The sequence below is a fragment of the Aspergillus thermomutatus genome (genome assembly GCF_002237265.1).
Source record: "Aspergillus thermomutatus strain HMR AF 39 chromosome Unknown NODE_6, whole genome shotgun sequence".
NCBI lineage: Eukaryota > Fungi > Ascomycota > Eurotiomycetes > Eurotiales > Aspergillaceae > Aspergillus > Aspergillus thermomutatus.
Window position 1 is genome coordinate 71,835 of NW_020798054.1, and position 23,894 is coordinate 95,728.

Consider the following 23,894-nt stretch of genomic DNA (forward strand, 5'->3'; position numbering starts at 1 on the left):
TTGATAATAATAAGATGGATCAACAGGTACCAAGAGTTGAGCTGGCCTTCCGTCCGAAGGAAAATTTCACGGCACCTGTCAGCAATATTCGGAATCAAGGGGACCAGGTAGTCGTGAGCACTGAGGCTATGAAGCAGCATGCAACCCAGGGGAGGAAATATGCACCCAAACGCAGTCCGAGATATACCAGGCCAGCGATCGAATCCCTGAAAAGCCCATCAGAGAAGCAGGAAGCACCTGAGCAGAAAGGGAGTGTGGTACATGACTGGTCCGATGTCCCCGGACCATTGCACGAGGCTGTGATTGCCTCTCTGAAAGAATTATGCCATGACCTAGATACCCTCACCAGGTCCGGCTACAAGGTCCGCGAGATGACGCAAGAGGACCTGGAAGGCTATGCAAAGTGTATGAACTGCGGAGGTGCGTACTATATCCACTGCTGATATCAAATACCAAGTATACTGAAGCTATTACAGAACGCAAGCGAGGTCTAGACGCCAAATCAAAAACAGCTTGTTTCTACCACCCGACGAAACGCAATCACCAGAAGAAGCAATACAAGTATCCGTGTTGTGGAAAGAGGCAGCCATGCGCCTCACTGCCGGCGCATGTTTACGCCCCCGTTCAGGATTTTCTCCTGGAGAACTGGCAGAACTATCGATTTACACCGAGTTCAGTGTCAGGAATTTGTACACCTCGGCGCGTGGTCGCACTCGACTGTGAAATGGTCGAGGTTGAAGGGGGAAGTGCGGAAGTAGCGCAGATCTGCGCCGTCGATATCTTGACCGGTGAAGTAATTGTCGACAAATACGTGGTACCGTCCAGGACGGTGACGGACTGGCGAACTCCTTGGAGCGGGATGTCACAGAAACTTCTCGAGGACATGAAACAGGCTGGAAAGACTGTCAACGGATGGGAAGAAGCTCGGAAAGCACTGTGGGTGCACATCGATCCGGACACCATCCTGGTTGGCCAGTCTCTCCAGCACGACCTCAACATCATGCGCATGGTTCATTTGAGTGTCATTGACACAGCTATCTTCTCTCGGGAGGCAGTAGCGAAAGGTTGCAAGCAAAACTGGGGGTTGAAGCGACTGTGCAAGCAGATGCTCGATCGAGATATTCAGCAATCGCGCAGAGGACACGACTGCATGGAGGATACGATGGCGACTAGGGAGGTGGTTCTCTGGTGTGTTCGGCACCCCGCCAAGTTCCAGGAGTGGGCTGCGTCCCAGAGAGTATGGATGAAGAAGGCCGATGCACATTGGAAATGGAGGCAGAAAGAGTCGGATCAGGTGCAGGCCAAGCACCCTCGAGAGAATGTCTCCGAAGTACTGGCCGAATAGAGTACTTGTATGTTATATGCCGCAATTTGGCTCCTTTTGCTTTTGGGGATATACCACCGTGTCTTGGAGTGTACTAGATACCAAAGAAGAAATTTATATACATTACTTTGCATTTATCAGATTATCCCATCTTTGCGACTTGATTTGAGTGCTGCAATATCATCATTGACTAATTGGGATTAGTAGTCTTCTGTGTGACTCATAGATTTCTATTAAAGTCAATTGGGAGGATTGGCAGCCTACGAAAACAACATATCAGAACACATATTCGTCCACAAAGAATCATGTCTAATCGTCCACTGGGTCCCGTTGTCACATTGCCTCCAGCCAAATTACCCTCTGAAGATACCCTCATCGGCCATACAGTTGCTCTGACCAAACTAGCCACAAGCCACGCCGCTCAGCTATTCCCTCTAATCGGGGGTGACGATGAAAGAACAATCGCCCTCTGGGACTACATGTCCGATGGTCCATTCAGCAACTTGGAGACTTTCCAAGAAGCAATCAAAGCCAAATCGACATCTTCGGACCCGTTCTATTTTGCGGTCATAGACCTCCGCTCGGAAGGCCAGACCCCCACGGAGAGACAGGCGGTCGGCTACCTCTCTTTAATGAACATCGTCCCTCAGCACCTCAGCATTGAGGTTGGGAATGTATTGTTCTCTCCGACACTGCAGCGGACGACCGTCGCTACCGAGGCATTCTACCTTCTTCTCAAGTACGCATTTGAAGATTTGGGTTTTCGCCGAATTGAGTGGGAATGTAACGCACTGAATGCGCCTTCCAGACGTGCTGCGTCGAGATTGGGATTTACCTTTGAGGGGACCTTCCGGCAGCATATGGTGATCAAAGGGAGGAATAGAGATACGGCATGGTTCTCGATGCTGCGTGATGAGTGGGAGCAGGGTATCAAGGGGGCTATGGAGGAGTGGCTGCAAGAGAGCAACTTTGACGAAAACGGCAGGCAGAAGAAGGGTCTTGATGAGTTGCGGCTGATGAGGCAATCCGCAACTCAGAACTAGAGGTGGCTTGTCTCCAGCACATCTCTGTCTCATGCACTGTGTTACGGAGGTCCCTCACATATCCAAGTGATTTCTTTGCCGTGTCCGATTCCGTAGGCCTTCATTGCGAGTCAACAAATCTTCACGGACAGGTGATAATGTCCAGTTCATTCTATCTCTCTATGGCTAGACATCGACCCACACAGCAACGGCTCTCCCAGTGATTGTATGCGTATGATCGCTGTCTGGTGATCATTCTCTGCACGTCTTAAATATGTATTCAGTCCGATGAGGTCTTCGCTATCTATGGTGGCTAAGGGAAATAGAGGCTCATGTCTAGTTCTCAATTGGTTTGATATGCTCTGTGCGTTGATACCGATGAAATTCAGATGCAGTAAAGTCCGCTCCAGCCCAGTCCCTGACAATAAAGTGCAGCATAAATTACTGTCCATTCATCATTGCATTCTCCCAAATCTGTCGAGTGCCAAGTCAATCATCCTGTCTGCCACCTTGTCGAGACTGATCGAATGCTTTGATCGCAGCTAGCGTATAATCGAGGCAGACTCGTACTGTATCCCCGTCCATGGTCCGCCCCATGTCCGGCGCCTTGGCCAGTGTCCTGCAGTACTGAGCACTTTGGTGTATGAGATGAGACGATGGCTCGACATACCATATGCACGCCTCGGCTCCACGGAGATCACGCAGCAAATCATCGGGATAGGACATGAATTTGGTAATGATTCTGACCGTCAGTTTGGGATGGCCCATCATCGCTGGGGGAAGTTCTCGGCGCGCCAGGACCACCACAGATTTTTGGAGACATTGCTCGAGAACCTCGCTGCCGACGAAGCCTGTCGCACCGGTGAGGATGATTTTCATTTGTGTTGATGTGCCTGAAAAAGTGAGAAAGCGATTGTAAGTAGAGCCCTTGTTGTGCTAGTAAAAGTCGACTATTTGTAGTGAGGAGTCTATTGCTTATCCTTCTGGCTGACATACTTGGAATGCAACATTATCAATTAATATTACTGTTCAGCCAGGTTCTGACAAGTCCTTTAGCGCGCAGGTTGTCGACTCATGAGCCTTCAGGCGTTGACAAGGCCTTAGCAGTTGGGAACATGGGTGATTGCTTGGGATTGGTTTGAGAATTGTGATCATAATGAGTGCAAAGAGTATGGGACGAATAGGGTAGTTCTATTTGTGGAATTCTTCATTGCGATCATTTTGTCTCATTGGGATGAAGATGCTCAGAAAAACATGTATCCATTCGAAGTAAAAGGGCAGTTAAAATAGAGAAAAAAGAAAAAGACAATGCGTTAGCTGGGAGTCGAACCCAGATCTATTGCTTGGAAGGCAATAATGCTAACCGCTACACCACTAACGCTGACTTATGATAGGTGGCAAACTTTATGCCATATGAATCAGATATCTGCATCGAAACATTTGCATGAGATATCATCCCATCTCAATTGTTAAATACTATGCGGTCTCAAATACTCGACATTGAATAAGTTTCGGACCAGAAACCCTTGCACATTCTGCCTGCGCGGGTTGATACTTATCACCATCAGACTTGGTATGGCTGTTGCATTCGGCGACTTGCTCAGCGTATCTACAGCCCTCACTATATATATAGATCTCAGCATCCGACGGTCATCCTACCAACGGAATTTCGAAGGCACATTAATCTTGATTCTCTGGCCATCCAAGGTTGTATGCTTATTGTTCGTTGCGATGACTCGACTCGGTTCGACTCAGTGGATTTAGGCATCAGGCTCAACGTGTCAAGGGGTTTACGCGGAGTTAGGCGTATTTCCGGAGTCTGCATGTATGTCTGGCCATGAGTATCACGACCTATATAATACCTAGCAAGGAATGAATAGTCGAATGTACAAAGTACAGCGCCTTTCTTATCCTTGGTCATATCGCCAATCAATAATGTCGAACTCACCATCCACTGTCGTACTCATCACAGGTAAAGATGATCAACGTATTTGCCTTGAAGCCCCGACTAACCATTGCAGGTGCGAACTCTGGTGTCGGCTTTGCAACAGCCAAAGCCGTAGCTTTAGCTTCGCCAGAATACCACGTCATCATCGGCAGCCGCTCTCTCGCAAACGGCCAGGCCGCAGTCCAGGAGATTCAGTCCTCGGAAACCACCAAAGGCTCTCTCTCTAGCGTCCAAATAGATGTTACCGACCCTACCTCAATTGAATCCGCCGCAAAGCAGATCGAATCGCAATTCGGCCGTCTGGACGTCCTGATCAACAATGCAGGCGTCGCCTCACAGGCCCAATCAACCAAAACGGCAATGGAGGAGACATTCGCTGTAAACTCTATCGGACCTGCACTGGTCGCCGAGACGTTCAACCCTCTGCTGATGAAGTCGGCTCGTCCGTACTCGATTTTTGTTTCGAGTGTCCTGGGCTCGTTGTCCGAGGCGGCTGATCCCGCATCTCTGGCCTACTATTATGACGGCGTGACGTATCGGATGAGCAAAGCTGCATTGAATATGCTGGTCGTACAGCAGCACAAGCAGTTTGGTCCCAAGGGGATCCACGTGTTCGCTGTGTGCCCCGGACTGGTTAGGTCGAATCTAAGAGGAAAGGATGAGGAAGCTGTGTCTGCAGGAGGAAGGGCGGGCGATCCGATGGTTTCCGCGGAGATGATTTTGGGGATAATTGAGAAGAAGAGAGATGGCGATGTTGGGAAGTTTTTGCGTGGTGAGAGGGTGGTGAATTGGTGAAGAGCCCATCGTTAGGCGGTACACTAAGGGGGTACAATCACTTAGTCTGGAGGAATGATAAGGAGAGGCATTCATCTGGGTCGTTAGAGATGTGATGACAGATAGGTAAGCTGTACATAGACATGCTGAGTTTGTCTGCCTAAAGCTAGAGAAGTTGATCAAAGAGGTTACTCATATGAATGATCATCGCATGCTAAATACTGTTAATGAGATACGGAAGGCTTCTGGAACATCTAGGAGGTATCTGAGGTATCAAGCTCGCTGGTTGGAATAGTTTGAAATTCTGCCAAGCTCATGGAATGGAATTAGTATTGCAACTGCACCGACGAGCCTTTCAAACATTGAGTGTCACTTAAAACATAAATCCTTCAGATCATCCAAAAACCCTCTGTGAGAAAGCCTGAATCCACTCAGCCACATCCTTGGCCTCCCTCAAGTGGATCAACAGATGGCCCTCGCCCTTGACAACCTCCAAGCGCACATCCGCGTTAACCAGCCGTTCCTGAATCTCCACGGCGTCCTGTAATGGATACGTCTTATCATCCTCCCCATGGATCAGAAGAACCGGAACACGAATCTCCCCTAGTCGATCAAGGACAGCATCCCTCTCCATCATCGAATTCAGAGTAGGCTCCACATTCGCGGCGCCTGAATGGCGTTGGACCCAGTCCTGCTTGATCCGAGTCGCACGCGGGCCGTCCAGATCAGGATTCCCGCCCCAGCTGAGGATGGCAGCGTTCATGATCTGCTCACTGGGAGCGAGTGTCGCAACCCAGATATCGCGAAGCTGGTAGAATGCGCTACGTTGAGCATCGGTTGCGGCTGATGCGTTGGAGCCGAGTAGGGCAAGGCCCCGGAATCTGGCCTGGTCGAGCAGGGCCAGGCGGAGGGCGATCATGGAGCCCATGGAGATGGCGGCGATCAACACGTTGGAGAGCTCGAGCTCTTTCTGCCGGGGATTAGCTTTGCTCCTAGCTGTGTGGAATCTGTTCATACCAAGAGAGCGAGGACATCCTCGGCTTGATTCCAGAGAGTATACTCCTTGCGGCCAGCGGTGGTCTTTCCCTGGCCGTTCAGGTCAATCCGGAGGAGATTGACGTTTGATAACCGTGGTGCCAGAAGCTGAACAGTCTCTTCCCACATGGTCGATGACATCCACGAAGCATGGATGAAAAGAATGGTGGGATTACCCTTTTGCAGGGGTGCCTCTGTCTGCCAATAAAGGCCGTTGCTGGCGAATCCGGAGGGCATGATGTTTATAAGCTACTTGACTGATAGAATATGGTAATCGAATGTGCTAGCGAGGGTATAGATGGCTTCGAATCCAAGTATTTATATTGTGGACCGTGGAATGGTCATCGTTATGCTCCAGATAACGTTATGCTCGGGAAACGGTTAGGTTATGGAAGGATCTCGCGAATACGAGCTATTGAGAAAACCCATTGTATGAATGACAAAATAACCTCGTATTCTACATCCATCGACTCTTGAGTCAATCGATATTTTGAAGATTTCTCATATACAGAAAAGATCTTCTACTGTGTAACCTAAGACGAGAATGCTATACACTCAACTCTTTCCCGCATTTTCCAGCCACACTCTGGTAATTCATATTGGTGTTTTTGAACACTGGCCCCAAAGCTTCGATATCTGGTCAGTCATCTTTCGGCGCGCAGTTGCGGCGGTCGAAAACGTCTCTGGTGTTCTGGCACCTCCCATCAGTGCTGTGAGAATCGCCACGAGGGATCCTCAACGACGCTATATGTAGTTGTTCCCATAAGACGATTGGAGCCCATCGTCTGATGAATCGGGTAAATCCAGTCCGCTACGCCATCTGCTCGATCCCTCATTGCATCCCTTGGTATATGAGCGGACCCATGTCCTTGTTTATGCGGACGGCACTGGCTTGAACCTGCTGGTCCCTCAGCTCAAAGCAGTGTTCGAACAGTTCCTCGACCGACGAAGCCCCATAGGAATTCTTTTGATTTTCACACACCGAAAACCGACTATGAGAACCCTTATGGCCATAGAGACGATGAGCGAGGAGAAAAAAAGCATCGTTCTTCTCTGATAAGTTTCAGTGGCTTCCTTGCGAGGTGGAATTCCCTGATGGAGCTAGTCGCCCAAGGATTAGTTCTTACATCAATAACCTTCCTTGGGTGCAGGATGGAGCATACAAAGCCTTTGAAGAACTTCTTGTTCGGGTGATTCCTCTCTGGAATGAGGCATTGGTCATCGGAAAGCAACAGAGGAAGCCAATGCGGATTCGTACTCACAATATACCCGAGCGTCACAGAGAGGAAGCAATTCAGAAGGGGAATCCCTGTCAACGTCTCTGAGCCCAACCAGCCTTTTGACCTAATCCCCGACCATGAGTACTACAACTTCAACCTGCAGGTATTTTCAAAGTGTCTAGTGTTGATCTGACGCTAGAGAGAATGAGGGCAACTCGGACTTTCAAGTGGCTGATATATTGAATGAGCGAATTGTGGCGACTGCTGTGTGCTACTATGATGTTGAGAATATCGGAGAGGCCCGAATCTCCCTTCAAGAGGCCCGCATGAATGAATACGAGTTCAATATCTTTTTCCGGACAAGATTGAGCTGGCTTGGGATATTCCACATTGGGACTACTTTGCCAGACCACCCTCCTTTCCTTCGGAAGCCCTTCAGGATCTCAGTTCCAATGCCACTACCAGGAATGGCCGGCCACCCGCCTGGCCTAAAACCTTATGATACAAGGCTGAACCATTCTCGCCGGTTAATTCTTCGAGACTGGGACACATTTGGTATATTACCATTCCCCTAGTCGATCCTCACTACCAGATCTGCTCCACCAGAAACGTCCCCCTCAGCAGCACGATTGGTGGACTAGGGCTGTAAAGGACTTCTCTTATCTTTCAACAGTACTCTCCCCGGAGGCTCTGGGTACGCTACATCAGCAGACGGAAGGCTGGCTCATGGCTATACAGGAATCACTTGAGGTCCGGAAGCAGACAGAGTCTGAGAGAGGGAAAGCTATAGAGAAGTTACATAGTCGCAGTGGCACTAGGGACTACATGTTTAAAGATCTTCCAGTGATCACAACTAACGGTTTCCCTCCAGAATATTAGATACAACAGTTTTACAGGCTGTTGTCGATTCCTCTCTCCTCATAAATCTCGGCATGGCGACGTAGATGTAGCACTGCATCATCATTAAGCTTTTTCGGATTATCTGACTTCATTGCAGCTCCGTATCAGCTATGCCTGCAGATTGGCATGGTTGTCTATGGGAAAGTGGAAAATTGTGACATAGGATCAAACCAGGCTGGTCCCAGTAGCCATCGTTCTGCTCATGATATAATCATTGTGCAAGGAAGATGGCCAGAGAAGCCACGGAAGCATCTACCGTAGCAAATCACCCAGTCAGCAAGGTCATAGGCTATTTAGATAAACCTGCTGGGATAGAGGCACACGAATGACTTGACTTGACATCACCACTGAAGCGACACAGGTTGTTGAATGCATAGTCTTGCTCGGCAACCGACCTGATCAATGCGGTTATTTTAGATCATGTCTGTAGTTGATGTACAGTACAACACTACTAGGAGTGGCAAGACTGAGTTCTACCCAATTTATGAGTCGCAAATGAGTATAGAGAAAGTTGATCCGAAACTTATACCCATTGCCGCTGCTTAAGTATATTCCCAGACGCTCATTGCAGGATCATCTCCCAGGGGTATCAACAGCCGCTTCTATACTTGTTCATATCACACAAAACCCGTCGCAAGCCCTTTCGAACATCTGGACTTTGAATGAACATGGTTCTGTAGTGGTGAGGAGTATCTTTTCAGTAGCGACCGTAAAAGCATACTTCCCATCTGGTCACCTCTTGATTGCGATGCTTGATGAAGGAGACCTCAGCCCGATGGGAGTACGCGGTGATATCTCTCCATTGCACAATTACTCCCTTCTTGGGCAACCAGGACAAGAGCATGGCTACCTCCGAGCTTGTTTCACTACTATGCCAATTCGGCTCATCTAGATGACTTTCATCCCTCTGTCATAGTTGGCGTGCACAAAACTACCATTTAACTGTTTAGCCTGGTTTTGGGGCAGCATAGTATGCGTGTAATGTGTTAGATAACGTGATTTATATAGACTACTCCCATCCCTTCTCAAAGGCCTGTCGGGGGTCTCACTTTTTTTGGCTGCACCAAGGATGGCAGGACATTGAAAAGTCTCTTAAGTGGGTGCCTTGTCTTAACTATGTGGGAAGTGACTCTCGAAGCTTATTTTCGCTGTGAATGGATCTGTTTGGTGAGCCTGGGGATCGGACCCCTTTCAGTCATCCAGTAGCGTTCTTGTTTTGGGCTGGTCTTAAATTCTCATCTCATAATCACAACGGTTAAACCACAAGAAACCCACTGTGGCAGCCACTAAGCCAAGCTTTCGCCACGCGGCGGATATCGGCAAGCTTAGCGAGCGGCCGGTTGAGATTACAGCCTCCAATAGCAGGCGTTGGGTGTCGGCGTGCTCAAATCTCGGCTGTCTATTGGACTGCAAGGTGAATCTGACCAATATCAAATCAAAACCAGGGGCCTATGCTGCTGTTTTCCCCTGAACATGAAAATATCAAAATGTCACCCGGACTGAGAACGTCGTGCGGAGATATGTGACCCCATGCTGGTAGAGAGCAAAGTGGCCGCCTGCTCTAGTCGACAGTACCGCGCTTGTTGAGCCTGTCAGTATAGGATTCGAGGTTGTTGGTATGGTTTTAAGCACCCTTAAAGCCGACGTACAAGGTTTTTGCGTATAAGTCACCGCAGTCGTGGGCTTACCCCTTGACGAAGAGCATGTCACTGCTTCACAGGCATTAGCTCGAAGAACATCAGGCTTGTCAGGTTCAATCCAGCTAGTTTGCTCCGTACAGAGTTCAGATCCGGCTCAGAAAATCCATGGAAAAAAAATCCATGTGGAACCATTCCATGGCGTTGCCAAGTCTGCTAAGCTCATTGGTGCAAGCCATTCCATCAGCAATAAGCATCGCCAAGTTCGCTTATATTCCAGCCAACCTGATGCTGATTAGTTGATTAAGTGGTGTCCTGGAGACCGAGATAATTAACTAATCTCAGAGGTTCTCTTTCTGGGATCGCATGGGCCTCGCTGTAAACCCAGCGATGTGATAGACCATTGAGTGTCTGCCATCGAGAAACGTGCTTCGTGTGTATTGGAAAGCACGAGTATACACTCCTCGGTTGGGCCACACGTGCCTTTTCTTCTTTTCTTTCTTTTTTTTTCTTTTCGCCGTTCATGTCGAGGCCCGTTATGGCTTTTATGTTATTTAACCTGAGCCATTTCCCCCTGTTCCGGTATCTTCTCATATGCAACCCTCGCATCCTTAGCCCATTCTCCGTTTGGGATCGTCTTTCGCAGGTACCAACTTCAGCAAAGTCTTGCTCTGGAGTACTTCAACTAACCTGTAGTGATCTCACAAGCTCTACACGGATTACATCTAGGGCGAGATGGCGGATTCAGCCGAACACACTCCGGCCAGCGCCAAGGGCGCACAGGATACCTTTACGGAGATGGAGCTGCACGAGAAAGAAGCCTTCGACAGGCTGATGCGGCCGTCCGACAGTTACAATGCTGACGGCCAGTACTGGGCCGACCTCCCTGTCGGCCAACGCCTCCGCTTCGTGGCGTCTACGGACGGCGCCGAGGCTCGTTCCGAGCTCTCATGGCTGGGAAACATGTTCAAGACCGACCCCTTGTCACCCATCGCCTATTATTTCAGGAACGCCGTGCTGCCTGGTGCCGGTCTTGGCTTGGAAGGGTAAGCTGCGCGCGCTGCATACTAGCTTTAACAATAGTCCTCGTCTTGCTAATATGGACCAGCTACGTCCTCTTCTCCATCGGAAACGTCACGCCTCTCTTCCAGTCCTCTTTTCCCGACTGCTGGAAGTCCCATAAAACATGTAACAAGAACTGGATCGCCGCGACTGGCTATCTGGAAGTGGTCGGTATTCTGATCGGTCAGATTCTGGTCGGCGTTCTTGGTGACTGGTGAGTGCCTTCGCGCTATCTTCCGGGACCATATTGGATGACGGCTACTCACCTGTTGCACATAGGATCGGTCGTCGTTGGGGTCTCATCCAGGACGCGACAATCATGTTTGTTGGTTTGCTGATGCTCACGGCCGCCTGGGGTGTCACCCAGAATGGCTGGATCATCTGCTACGCCTGGTCTCTTTTCTTCTACAGTATCGGCGTCGGCGGCGAGTATCCCATGACGGCCACCATCGGCATGGAAAACGGCGTTGGTTCCGGCAAGATCTCCACGCGCGAAGATCGTTTGCACCGGGGTCGTAAAGTCATCAGTGCCTTTCTGATGCAGGGTTGGGGCCAGTTCGCCAACCAGGTGATCTTGATCCTTCTACTTCTCATCTTCCACCACGGCGACGGAACGCCCCCAATTTCCGCTACCACGACTCAGTGGACCTACCGAGTGTCGTTCGCCATCCCTGCCGTCGGTACATTGTGGTTGATCTACTACCGATCGTATCACATGAAGGCCGCCAGCAAGCAGCTTGCCGTGGCTAAGAAGAAGGTGTCCGTCACCGGCTACGATAGCAAGTCCCTGGCTCTCACCTTCAAGCACTTCACCCCTCGTCTGATCGCCACCGCTGGCGGCTGGTTTGCGAATGATGTCTTTTTCTACGGCAACAAACTCTTCCAGAGCAACTTCATCAAGGTCATCAGTCCCCACTCCACGTCCCTGATGACCAACTGGCTCTGGAACCTGGTCAACATCGCTGTCAGCCTGGCTGGTTACTACATGGCCGCCTGGTTCGTCGACAACAAGCTCTACGGCCGTAAGTGGATGCAGATCGTCGGATTCCTGATGTGTTTCATCATGTTTGTCATCCCTGCCTTTGCCTTGAAGTACTATCAGGAGCCCGCCCACATCCACTCCTTCCAGGCCATGTACTTCATCAGCTCTTTCTTCAACCAATTTGGCCCGAACTGCATCACCTTCCTCGTGGCCGCTGAGGTGTTCCCGACCCCAATCCGTGCCACTGCTCACGGCCTGTCTGCTGCTGCTGGTAAGCTTGGTGCCCTGGTCATCGCCATTATTGGTGCCTACACCACTACCCAGCAGTTGTTCTACATTGTCCCCTGGTTCGGCCTCTTCGGCATGGTCATCACCTGGGCCTTCCTCCCCGACACTACCGGACTTGACCTGCGCGAGCAGGAACGCCGCTGGCGGTACATCCGCGAGGGCCGCGAGCACGAGTACCACGGCCCCGCCGTCCATCCCAAGCACCTCTCAGTATGGGAACGTCTGATGGGCAAGGGCAAGTACTACGACGCCGATGCCGACTACCAGGCCAAGGTCCAGGAGTTCCGCGACGAGTGGGAGACCGCCATGACTGACCAGGTCGCGGAGAAAGAGGGCATGTTCGATGCTGACGATGTCGACCACGATATCCTGCATGGTTCCGTGCACACCTACTTCGAGCGCACCAGCCCCATGTTCCGTGCGAACGAGAAGGACACTGGTGCCCAGAAGCCTTTTTCCCTCCCCCCTGCCGCCTCTGAGCAGTAGCTACCTATCAGTAGGCGCTGACTTGTTGCCGGTTCTGTTCTTTGACTGCTATGAGCGCTCAGCCTGTGCTGAACGCTTGACCTGTAACATTTGCACGCTGTATACTGGAGAGCCTTATTGGTGCTAATGACAAGTAGCTTTCTTGGTTAAGCACCGCCTTCACCTGATCTTTTCTTTATTCTTGCTGAAATATCAATTTATAATTCTGCTCATGGCAATAACTTTGTCTTTTGTACCTCGGCACCAGTCTTGTTACTAATTAGACTGATCCTAATATAGTACAAGAATGGAGCACAGAACAGTAGCTCGGCCTATTATTACAACCCCTGTTCCTCTAAAAGTAATCACATGCTGGTAACTCTATCATTTAAAGAAACTGGATTTAAGTCAGCATAACTCTTTTATCTAGAGCCTCTAACTCTCAGAATCATTATTTTGTTATCACGACACCCTCTATATAATATCTTCCCCAGTCTATGGGATTGGGGCGGGAGATTACAGCTATGCAGAGAGGTCTAGTTATACAATTTCTCACATAACCTTCGTTTATTCTTGGCCCTCCATACATTGCCCATTCTATCCTACATATTTCCTATCGACTATCTCCTTTGGATTATCTAATTCTATTGTTATCTCCTTGATCTAGAATTACTTTTTTTCTCAACATGATGTCAAGTCGTGGGAGCTGCTAGTGTGGTTATTCGAGCACCAGGGGTAACTAGGTCCTCTAGCTTAGAGATTATTCTTATTGAGGATGGACTGAGTGAGATAATGAGATTCCTATATCTCGCTAGTGATCAAAAGGGAGGGATTCCCGGCGCTACTACCTAGAGCATTTGTTCAGTTTATTGACTTTGCAACCAAAATAATACCCGAGATCCAGCAACGCGGCCCTTGGAGCACCTGAGCTCTTCTAGGAGGAAAAACGCCAGTAATTCGCAGACATGCATCACAAAGAGAAGCTCTAGCGACGACCATCTTATCCAAACTCCCGGTTAATATTTTAGCAACGTACATGGTACGACACCGCTGCTCTTCTAGGTCAACTGGCTGAGGTCCACTGCAATCTGCGTCGCCAATGTGTACGGTCTATCAAAGCAAGCATCCCATGACGTCTCGCCTGAAGCCCAGAATTTCTCAAGGACGCCTTTTGCCGTTAGCGGGACATATGAGCCGATGTGGCGACTCATCTCTGGGAGCTGCTCTCGAACAAAAGCACGCATCACCGGGCCGCCATTCACAGCTTCCACCCCGAGCACGACCAAAGGCCATAGTAAGAATCTTTTTATTTTCGGGGACAACAGTGCCCCACTGAGCAGCACCTGCAGAAGCTGGCCATGGGTGGTACAACTAGCTCTCAGTAAAGAGGTCAGCGGCAGAACCGATAGACTCTGCAGCGACAAGACGCAGTATAATGCCACGGCAGCCCGGTACACGTTTCCTACAGTCATCCACTCCTCCTTTGACGACGGCTTGGACTCACTCCACTGTTCTGACGAGAATATATGGATACGGCTGAGTATTCCATACGCCCCTTCAGCGAGGTCCTCCAGTCCCGCAGATTCTTTTTTCGAGGCTCGCACACGAAGATCATTGATCTTTATAACCTCGGCGAACAAGGGCTTGGGACACATCTGGAAGGCAAAGATTTCACCGCCAAACTTTTCCAGGATGAACTCAATTTCCTCACGGGGTAAAGTAGCCGTCGCCAAGTCTGACGCAGGCGATGAAGTGTCCCCAATAACTAGAACGCTGAGCGGCGGTCAGCTTTATGCTGCTTCAAACCGAATAGTCTTATACACAACAACATACAATAAAAAGCAATGAAGCAGCGGCGCTAGACCGGTTGACCTAGCCAGTGAACGAATGCCGCCGCGCAGCGTGATTAATTTCTGGAGTCCCTCGATGTGGTATCGCCAGTGTGGAGAGGCACCTTGCTGGGCCTTGTGTGGCAAACCTGGGTTCAGCATGGGCTGACGGTTTCCATCCGGAGAATCGACTTACATCGATGAGTAGAAGCGTGATGATTCCAGCAATCACGACATCACCCATACGCCTATGCCCTTCGTCTATATCGACACTGAGAGAGCGAATGACAAGGCCCCGGTAGCGGAAAAAGGTCACTGCCAGGGGATGGGACCGAGGATAATTCCTCGTTCGGTTCATTCGATGGCTGAGGGTCATACAGACTATACCAAGTCGTAAATAGTCGGGGTGCGCAGCCCCTCGCTGAAGATGCATGGGCGAGATCCTGTAAATGCCACGGTTTGGCCCAAGGTCGTTAATGGGGACTAAGTCTGGGTATATACAGGCGTTATCTGTCCCAGGAGTTAGTCATTTTTTGTCATATTATAATGTCAATGTGGCTCTCACTTACAGTATTCGGCTGCCTGGGCCAAGACCGGGGCATCAGTAATGGTCTCAAAACGGGGGATGCTAGCCGGTTTTTCTTTGCGAATATTGCTCGTAAGTTTGCGATTCCGAGATTTGACCCTTCCAGGGGCAAGCCACTTTAGTCTGAAAGGTTCCGTTTCGTTATATCCGGGGCAGATAATCCCACAGGAAGAACACCGCTTGCATAGGGGACGGGTGAAGTCACAGACTAGACAACGTCGGAGACATTCCCAACAGTGGCGCTTTCGATCCTCCTCCATTTCTCGTCCACCAGTCCAGACGGTCGATTGATGGAGATATGAGTGGCTTTAGGGGGTGGTGATAACTCTGATGGTGTTGGTGTGGATGATGGGGGTAAGACGAAGCGGCCTTCAGCAACAAAGTACTCAGCCACTCCAGGATGATCGTCCCTCCTATGTTAGCGTCTTGGCGAGTCTATTTTCCTAATTCAGTAAAGCGTCTCATGATTCATGATGCCCTATAATATCATTCATTAGAGGTGATAGAAAATAGAAACACATCAGCAACTGGGTGAGCCATATAAGCCACCATGTTCTGCTGTCCCATTCCAAGTCACCTTCAGAAAACAACAATCCACTCAAGAATTTTACCTCCAAAGTCCAGTACATGATGGCAAGTGGGCAGGTTGGTAGGTAGTCTGATCCCTCGTCCACAGCAATATGATACTGACAGCTCAAGTCCCGGGGAGCCTTTATGTCTACGTTCCCAATAAGGCAGCCCCCATTTTCTTTACAATTGCATTTGCTGCCTCGGCAATTGGCCATATCTGGCAATGTCTGTAAGTGCAGCCTGGCCCTTCTGATTCATACTTAGACCGGCTAATCCCCATAGTTAGCCGCTACAAATGCATTAGAATGATCGGGCTGCACCCATTCTGTGCAGTACTATTTACAGTCGGCTATGCTATGCAAGCATATGGAGCCTATGGGCACTATATGTACGACTCACAAAACCTGCTCGTCTACATTCTCAGCCAGGTTTTTATTTATATCTGCCCGTGAGTTATGTATATGTCTGACAGATCAATGCCGTTGGTGCTGACTGAATCTGTCTCACTCTATAGTCCGCTTCTTGAGCTCGCCAACTACCATGTTCTTGGTCGGATTTTCTACTACGTCCCGAATCTCGCCCCTCTTCCTCCTGGTAAAGTTTCGGCCATTTTCGGTAGTCTGATGGCACTCGTCGAGGCGTTGAACGCTCCTGGTCACGCTAAACATAAGCATGGCATTGATCTTGATCCGTTGCATCTACCGCCTGGTGGAACACGTGGGCAACACGTCGGTGGATCTCAATGACATCCAAAAGCTCAGAACCTTGAGTCCCCTCTTGCGCTATGAGTGGTACTTCTATGTCTTCGAGGCATCGCTCATGCTCCTCAACTCTTTACTATGGAACGTGTTCAATCCGGGCCGCTACCTGCCCAGAAACCACACTGTTTACTTGGCGGCGGATGGAACGACCGAGATCGAAGAGGAACAAGTCCGGGATGACCAACCGGTCTTTGTTAAGGCTGTGTATGCGGCCGTGAATATCCTGACCTTTGGCCTGTGTGGCCTTTTTGCCCGCCAGAAGGATGAAGAGAGCCATCCGCTTACACAGCGGAATAAGTACTTTCGTCAGACTTGAAACGCCGGCTGCAATACTACAATCACCAGCCCTCTGGGACTCTTCAAACCCTTGTCTAGATCTCGCAGAATGTTTGGGAGTGACACCGGTATTAACATCAGCGCCTGGCTGAAGACAAATGAGACGAATCAAGCACTGTGTCTCTGGAGAGGATGTATGATCCTCATATGCTGTTAGAGGTGCTTCTGATACGGGTGGCTCTAGTGCATTACTACCAGAGCTACTTCATGCCTTGTCTGTCTACATTTTAACCAAATACCTTGATTATACTAGATGTGTGCGGTGCCTACAGCTTTTCCAGTAAATTTTGTGTGACTGGAATGAACACTGTTAAACAGAGAAAATCAGCCTCAAGGATTGATCAAGTGACTCGTAAACCACATCAAATGAATGCCTCGCTAGTCTGCTTATATGGACCAAGTACTATAATCTTCGTGCCCCGTCAAGCCAGTCCTGCGTCCCTGACTGCGACGCCTTGGGCCAGCGCCACTCCCTCCTCTTCGTCTGAGACTTCCTTGTCCGGCTTCAGCAAATGCTTGAGACCCGAGAGTTTTTGCTGAATCCATTGTATCAATCTGTGCCAGACTGGAGTCGATAGCTCGCTAATCTTACTGCGTAACTCGATAATCTGTCTAGTTGAAGTTGTGAGCTCAACACGCAATTGCATGTTCTCTTTATGAGCAGCAGATAACTCCCTTTCCACCACCTGTATGGTATCTGTCGTGCCTGAGAGCTGGCGAATCTCTCCAGTTGCAGCCGTCAACTCCTCGCGCAACTCCATGTTCGCTTGATGGGCAGCCGACAGCTCCGTTGTCACTGTCTCCAGAGAAGCTGTAGTTCTTGCAAGCTGGGAGGAGATGGAGGTATTGCTATCACTCAATCTCTTAACCTCCTGTTTCGGGATGTCGATCTCTGACTGCAAGGCCTTCTTATCGTTCTCCAAGCCCAGGTTGACAGACTGAACTCCATGCAGTTGAGCAGTCGTGGCGATCAGCTCCATAGTTGCTGATTTTTCCCTGTCTTGCAAATCTTTACACTTGTCCTTCCCAGAGTCGACATCTGCCTGCAATGCTGCATTCTGCTTGCGCAGCTTCTCGCATTCCGCGGTTACATTTGATTCTTGGTTCTGGCACCGTTGCTGTTCTTCCTCGGCTCTCTTGAGTAAAGTCGATAGACGAGAGTTCTCGGCAGAGAGTCGACAGCTTTCCTCTTCTTGGTCTTTCTGGAGCCGTGCACAAGTCGCTTGAATCGCCACCAATTCCTCCTTCAATTGTGCATTGTTGTTGATATACCGGCGAAGCACCACAGAACAAGCCTCATCACAATCTTCCTTGACTCCAAGCAAGCTTCTACACTCAATTATCTCTTTCCCCAATAGCACCAACTTTCGAGTCGTCTCCTCCTCTCGCCTTTCGTACGCCCGGTAGATACCATCGACACATCTAAGGACATTCTCCCATTTAGCCACAATCTCACCCTCCTGGTGACCATGATACTCGCACAATCCCAATCGAGCAAGGCGCCGGAGTTCGCTGTTGGTCACATTATGTGGCAATTTCATGGATATATCATCTAACACGGACAGAACGGCAGTGTACCTATCCTGCGGGATATTCCACCGACACCGACTGTCGTAGCGGGAGCGCGCCAGACCAACGCAGAACATGCCTCGGCCTGAGGCGTCGCTGATCTGGAGAATAGAATCGGGATCCCAAACGGAGGTGGACATATTGCGCTCTTTGATGTTCTTTCAGAGTACGTAAGGGAGAAGGTGGATGATGTTGAGGGGTTTTTGTGATGCTGCGCCGCATTCTGACCCTGGTCATCTTGGCCAATAACAGCAACACGGCCTTGTCGGTGTAATATATTGGGTATGTATCATATCTCTGCAACAGGGAACCATTCATTTACAGCTGCAGGAATGCTGATCCCTTCTTCACTGTCGCTCCGGACGATTAACCAGGGGTTGGCGCCACATTTCAACGTCAGCTTCGATTTCTGCTCATCCCTGGATTTATAAACCGTCGAGTTCAATGACGTTCCCCAGAAAATTTCCGCAAAATGAGTTCGGAATTTGGAGTAAGGATTTACTCCTTGTTCGAGTAGCAGTGTGAGCATGCTGATCCAGATCGGCCTACAAAGCTCTCAGCCTTGTGCTAGACCTGAGGCGGGGCTAGGGCGGGCATCGATTGTCGCCCTATATTGACAAACATGTAATGCTCCCTTAGTTCCGCGCGGCATAGCGTCTGTGAGTCAGCAAAAGAGCATGAGACCCGGACACCTCTTAACCTCCCAGTGTAACTTTTGCCAGTCGAATTTCAGGCTCGCAAACAAGCTACTCGCAATGGCTACTACAATCAAGCTACCATACTACGCGGTTGATTTGCCTTGCCGACTTCCTACAGAAGCTGAGATCGACGAGGCACCCGATATTTCCTTGGCATACGGAGGACGGAGAGTCGTTGCCGTTGAGCCCCATTTGGTGGTGAAGTTTGGAATGGGAGTCGACCTGCTTGAGGGAGAGAACATGATATTTGTTGGTGAGAACACGAGCATACGTGTCCCTCGAGTCTATGCGCTGTATGCAAACACGAATACTGGGAAGAAATACATCGTCATGGAACGGATTGCTGGCCAGACCCTCTTGTCATCATGGTCGCGGCTAAGCCTCTCGGAAAAGGAGTCTGTCACCACTACGCTGCGTCGATACTTTACCGAGCTACGAAAGCTTTCGCCGCCGAGCTATTACGGTAGTCTGGGCAAACGATCTCTGCTCGACGAGATATTCTGGACGCGGAATCCGGAGCCGGCCATCAATGGCCCATTCACCTCTAACGAGGACCTCATCGAAGCGATGGCCAAAAAACATACCCACGACTTTGGCCCTTCATACAGAGCAGACTTCCTTCGCCAGTGTCTCCCACGTGTCCTCCGTGATCAGCGCCCAACATTCACTCATGGTGACTTTCAGAGAAAAAATATAATGCTGCAAGTTAAAGAAGGGGATGCCGGCGATGATAGCGCTGAACTGCAGGTTGTCGTTCTTGACTGGGAGAAGTCAGGTTGGTATCCAGCTTACTGGGAGTATTGCCTGGCTATATGTGCATTATGATACGATGACGATTGGTGTCTCTGGGTTGATAAAGCGCTGGAACCTTTCGCCTCTGAGGCTGCTTTGCTGCAGCAGATACGTCTGGAGTTGTGGTCTTAGGGGTATAAAGTGTTGACCTCTCTTTACCTTTCTATAAGATTTGCTATATTATCTTCGAGAAAATCAAATCAAAAAGTTGACCATTCACTATTACAGTAATTAAGACAAATTCACTACATTACATACAGGGTAGATGTACCAGATCAGGTAATTCACTGTCATTGACAGCCATATATACAAATCAGGAAGTAATAAGTGAATACAGATCAGCAGATATTAAGCAAGTTAGTGTGCCATGTGCCATATAGGTAGTAGAACTCCCTCTACTTTTCCTTTTGGCAATCAGCAGCACAAGTCTTCTTCCCAGAGAGAGGAAATGACGAGCCAGGTATGTGTGGATGTTCCAATGCATGGCCTTGTTAGTACTTGATGCACTGAGACATTCGAATTTTGATTATTTTTGATTCTTATTGACTGTGTTGATCATGCTGACGCTGCGATCCTAGTGATGCTCATTTAGACGCATTTCATGCTCGTTTTACCCTTATTATGCTTCTCTTAAGCCTATTTGATGCATAGAGCCAGCAGTCTTCGGGTATCACGCTCAGAGTGACGACCCCCTTCACTAAGGTCAGCAATTCAGTATATGCCATAAACTTTGCATCAAGGTCCTTGGATCTGCGTCCTGAACATCCTTTTCCCAGCCTGGATATGGGCAGAGGCGGGTTCGCTCATTCTGGGTTCAAAGGAGTTTGTCAACACACCAATCAAGATTCCAGTGCATGCTGTTAGGAGAGTTATCCCTGATGAAGAGAGTAAGTACCCTGTACACAGATCTAAAATCTGCCAAAACAGGCACTAACTTCTACAACACTAGGAGGTACACAATCTGACATGAATCATGCGAGCACTTAATTCTCCGCTTGGTCTTGGCTCATATACTTCTATTGATCTATTGATCAAATTCTTGCTTACATTAAGAACAACTTTCTACCAAGTGTTTACGAACCATTCCTGCGACTGCCGTGATGTCCAGTCTTGGATTGCTCGGCATACTGGCGACAAGCAGCATCAGAGGGGAGCAGCAGCCAGCAGTGAAGGCCAAGTTCTGCATTATCTAGTGCAGTTACACTGCCTAGCTTCTGGGGAAACCAGACAGCTTACCGTTGAAGGCATGACGATATCAAATAGCATTAACGAAGCCATGGCCTCGTCACAGCTATCTATGAATTATCGACTGAAACAATGATGGGCTCTAACACCTACTTTACCTCTACCATCATTAAACCAAACAATCTCCCCAACCATATTCTCCCAACATCATCCTACTAAGGACTTTTCAGGTAAGATCTCCAGAGCCCAGACATTTAACCATCAGACTAACAAACATTAGAATATAAAAGATGTCTACGACGTCCACATGCCGCTGTTGTGGGGCTGTTTTCCCACCCAATCCTCGCCCAGTTGACGTCTACATCCATGTGGACAAACCAGACGAAGAGGGGAATGAAGGATATGAACTGAATAGGACAGTCAACTACTGACAGGCATACGCTCTTGACTCTTGGATAATCTGGTTATATCACTGAAAAGGCTCTGCCAACACCGATTTGGTTGGGACTGGACAAAACAGAATGCTTGTTCATGCAGTCCTATCAGAGCATGGGGAAATCCATGAATGCGTTGATGTCCAGTGTGACAGCAACCTACAAAAAGAAATCCTTGTCCTGATGGAACCACCTGTGATGGTTTGTGTTGACCTAATTCCATTAGGATCAATCTTCAACTGCATCCTGCTGGGTGTGAAATGAGACTGAGAGAAATCCAAACCGAGCTTGCCTCAGGGACTGCTGGGACATATCGACGTTTAAACTGTGCAGTTTCAATCCTGCATACAAGCAAATGGGGTCTACAATGAGCCAGACCAGAGCTATGCGACCAATGCGGTCCTAATAAGAGCAACCTTACACAATCAGCCAGATATGGGCAGTGGTTGTGTTTTACATGCTACTCAAGAGCATGGATTGCGTCACTGCCACCTGACGACCCCCGAGGCCAACCATGCAACTGGTGCTAAAGGCCATCCTCCGCTGATCCAATGCTCCAGATAAATGGAGGTTGGTATTATAGGATGTGCAGGTATACCTATAAACGACATGGCCAATTCCCAACACATCTACCTGCTCCACAGGAGGAGCTTGAAAACTGTCAATGTTCATGTGGCGATTGCGACAAGACAGGTTATGAAGTGAGATATTATGAAACTGATCAGCTACAAGGAGGATATATTGCACACATGGAATTTCAGCACCCCTCCTACCACTGGCAGGCTTACGGTCAGGTATACTGTTCTAGCTGCGCAACCGTCAGCGGCAACAGCGGAGTCCATTCAACAGGTCGCTCGTACGCCTAACGCGTACGAGGTTTGTGGAGTTTCTGCAGCTGGCCCGAGAGGTTGGCCAGGAGCCCAGGCAGACGGCGATATAAACGAGGATGGCTTGCCAGTGGACAAATCATAGCGCGTGGGACTGACAGACGAAGAACAGGCTAGATTATGAACAGAGCGCGAGAGCAAATGCCTGGCGGGTGTTTGCAGAAACGAATCCATCTTGCCGAATTCCCTTATCTACATTGTTCTAGCAACTAAAGGCGTTTTGCCTTGGAGAAATAATAGTACTAACATGTGGTGCTTTGCCAACTCTGCTCTTCCCCATCAAATCCCTGGAATTGGTCACTAAGTATGTCAATCCTCATTTTGTCTTTTATGAGAAGTTGATGAAAAATAACTAAGCGCTCTTGTACATTATTATAACCTTCTGATGTCTTAAGTTCAAGATGCCGTCTTCCTGCCGATCATACTGCATGAAAAGACACTTCAGTCATTTGAGTGTGTTTATGACCAAGATATAATGTAGATAGGGTAGCTGGACGTCCCGCAGCCATTTCATACATTATACAAATTCTTTATCTTCTCTCTAGCTTTAACCGCGACCTCAAAACCATAGCCAATGTCCTGAGCTCCTTATATATTAGGGCGGGACTTCACGAGGCCGACGATGGCACACGGCGCGACGAACTTGCAAGGAAGATCGAAAATGCCACAACAGGTGAAGGTCACTTCGCAACCACGTATGAGGCAGAAGGAGGAGCCGGCGACTGTTGCTGGCTGGAAGGCATTGTGCGCGATGCGTCCAAACAGTGGTACAGTAACACTCCAAAGGAAGGGTTCAAATGGTCTGCTGGGCGACTTGAGAGCCTGATATTTGAATCTTTTAGTTTTGTGGACGTCAGACGACTCATATGGACCTCCTATGACTCTTATGCAATGCGATCTCCAGGCTATTCTGATTTCCTGGAAATATGAGTGAAGGCTCGGGAGGTGATTTGTGTCTTTGAAAGTCGCTCTCATTTGCAATAATTATACTACTGATAGACAGAATTATAAGGCTGGTCAGCCTGGTGAGGCTTTCAGGCACTTTCTAGTAAAAGTGTAAAACTACGAGCTGCTACAATGCTTGATAGGCTACCTGGAATTTACCTTTGATGTTCTATTAAGGCAGAAGTGTGCCGTGTGAGTCTTTCCATAATGGTAACAGCGGAAGACTGAGCCTGGTAATCTCCAGAATCGTCATCATACTCAATCCGTTTGGGGAAGATTCATGGATCATAGGCTCATACTCTGCTTGTTCTAAAGATATCTATGAGATCGGTTTCTTCTCGTTGTGGTTGTGGCAGCTAACGCCTGGAGTGAATCCATTTGTGATAGACTATGAAGGTACAGTCCTTTATAGAGATAGTAAGAAGCCTGATTCTCTATCTAACAGTTCTATCCCGGAGATAACCCATATTAAAATCTAATACAGCTAGACCAAAAAGGTGTCCGGACGACGTACTCCTTAGTCTAGGGATTCCATAGTCACAGTGGTATGATATTCAACACCATATTATCTCCACTTCCAAACTTAAGCCTGCCAAACTCCAAGCGAAGTGAAGCCTGCATTGTCATGATATTTTTTGGATTATT

At 48.9% G+C, this 23,894-nt stretch overlaps 10 protein-coding genes across 10 annotated transcripts; 6 read left to right on the plus strand and 4 right to left on the minus strand.

Moving 5' to 3' along the window:
• Positions 1-14: 14 nt before the first annotated feature.
• CDV56_107081 (putative RNA exonuclease) lies at positions 15-1,345 on the plus strand (the record flags this gene model as incomplete). Its single annotated transcript, XM_026760700.1, has 2 exons — positions 15-420; positions 477-1,345. 2 exons carry the CDS (start codon positions 15-17, stop codon positions 1,343-1,345), a joined length of 1,275 nt encoding a protein of 424 aa, XP_026618576.1.
• Positions 1,346-1,629: 284 nt separating this feature from the next.
• CDV56_107150 (GNAT family N-acetyltransferase) lies at positions 1,630-2,367 on the plus strand (the record flags this gene model as incomplete). Its single annotated transcript, XM_026760769.1, has 1 exon — positions 1,630-2,367. One exon carries the CDS (start codon positions 1,630-1,632, stop codon positions 2,365-2,367), a length of 738 nt encoding a protein of 245 aa, XP_026618577.1.
• Positions 2,368-2,835: 468 nt separating this feature from the next.
• CDV56_107212 (uncharacterized protein) lies at positions 2,836-3,225 on the minus strand (the record flags this gene model as incomplete). Its single annotated transcript, XM_026760831.1, has 2 exons — positions 2,836-2,965; positions 3,017-3,225. 2 exons carry the CDS (start codon positions 3,223-3,225, stop codon positions 2,836-2,838), a joined length of 339 nt encoding a protein of 112 aa, XP_026618578.1.
• A 1,056-nt stretch (positions 3,226-4,281) lies between these two features.
• Positions 4,282-5,089, plus strand: CDV56_107275 (putative short chain dehydrogenase/reductase; the record flags this gene model as incomplete). Its single annotated transcript, XM_026760894.1, has 2 exons — positions 4,282-4,318; positions 4,368-5,089. The coding sequence occupies 2 exons, from the start codon at positions 4,282-4,284 to the stop codon at positions 5,087-5,089; spliced, it is 759 nt and encodes a 252-aa protein (XP_026618579.1).
• A 373-nt stretch (positions 5,090-5,462) lies between these two features.
• On the minus strand, positions 5,463-6,340 carry CDV56_107340 (alpha/beta fold hydrolase; the record flags this gene model as incomplete). The annotated part of the gene is made up of 2 exons (XM_026760959.1): positions 5,463-6,038; positions 6,086-6,340. The coding sequence occupies 2 exons, from the start codon at positions 6,338-6,340 to the stop codon at positions 5,463-5,465; spliced, it is 831 nt and encodes a 276-aa protein (XP_026618580.1).
• Positions 6,341-10,595: 4,255 nt separating this feature from the next.
• Positions 10,596-12,678, plus strand: CDV56_107567 (uncharacterized protein; the record flags this gene model as incomplete). Its single annotated transcript, XM_026761186.1, has 3 exons — positions 10,596-10,906; positions 10,969-11,136; positions 11,202-12,678. The coding sequence occupies 3 exons, from the start codon at positions 10,596-10,598 to the stop codon at positions 12,676-12,678; spliced, it is 1,956 nt and encodes a 651-aa protein (XP_026618581.1).
• Positions 12,679-13,715: 1,037 nt separating this feature from the next.
• CDV56_107698 (uncharacterized protein) lies at positions 13,716-15,258 on the minus strand (the record flags this gene model as incomplete). Its single annotated transcript, XM_026761317.1, has 5 exons — positions 13,716-14,430; positions 14,491-14,621; positions 14,683-14,996; positions 15,056-15,188; positions 15,250-15,258. The coding sequence occupies 5 exons, from the start codon at positions 15,256-15,258 to the stop codon at positions 13,716-13,718; spliced, it is 1,302 nt and encodes a 433-aa protein (XP_026618582.1).
• Positions 15,259-15,752: 494 nt separating this feature from the next.
• CDV56_107764 (putative RTA1 domain protein) lies at positions 15,753-16,719 on the plus strand (the record flags this gene model as incomplete). Its single annotated transcript, XM_026761383.1, has 4 exons — positions 15,753-15,871; positions 15,929-16,090; positions 16,157-16,370; positions 16,432-16,719. 4 exons carry the CDS (start codon positions 15,753-15,755, stop codon positions 16,717-16,719), a joined length of 783 nt encoding a protein of 260 aa, XP_026618583.1.
• A 442-nt stretch (positions 16,720-17,161) lies between these two features.
• Positions 17,162-18,448, minus strand: CDV56_107824 (uncharacterized protein; the record flags this gene model as incomplete). The annotated part of the gene is made up of 1 exon (XM_026761443.1): positions 17,162-18,448. One exon carries the CDS (start codon positions 18,446-18,448, stop codon positions 17,162-17,164), a length of 1,287 nt encoding a protein of 428 aa, XP_026618584.1.
• Positions 18,449-19,063: 615 nt separating this feature from the next.
• Positions 19,064-19,831, plus strand: CDV56_107884 (uncharacterized protein; the record flags this gene model as incomplete). The annotated part of the gene is made up of 1 exon (XM_026761503.1): positions 19,064-19,831. The coding sequence occupies one exon, from the start codon at positions 19,064-19,066 to the stop codon at positions 19,829-19,831; it is 768 nt and encodes a 255-aa protein (XP_026618585.1).
• Positions 19,832-23,894: the final 4,063 nt, after the last annotated feature.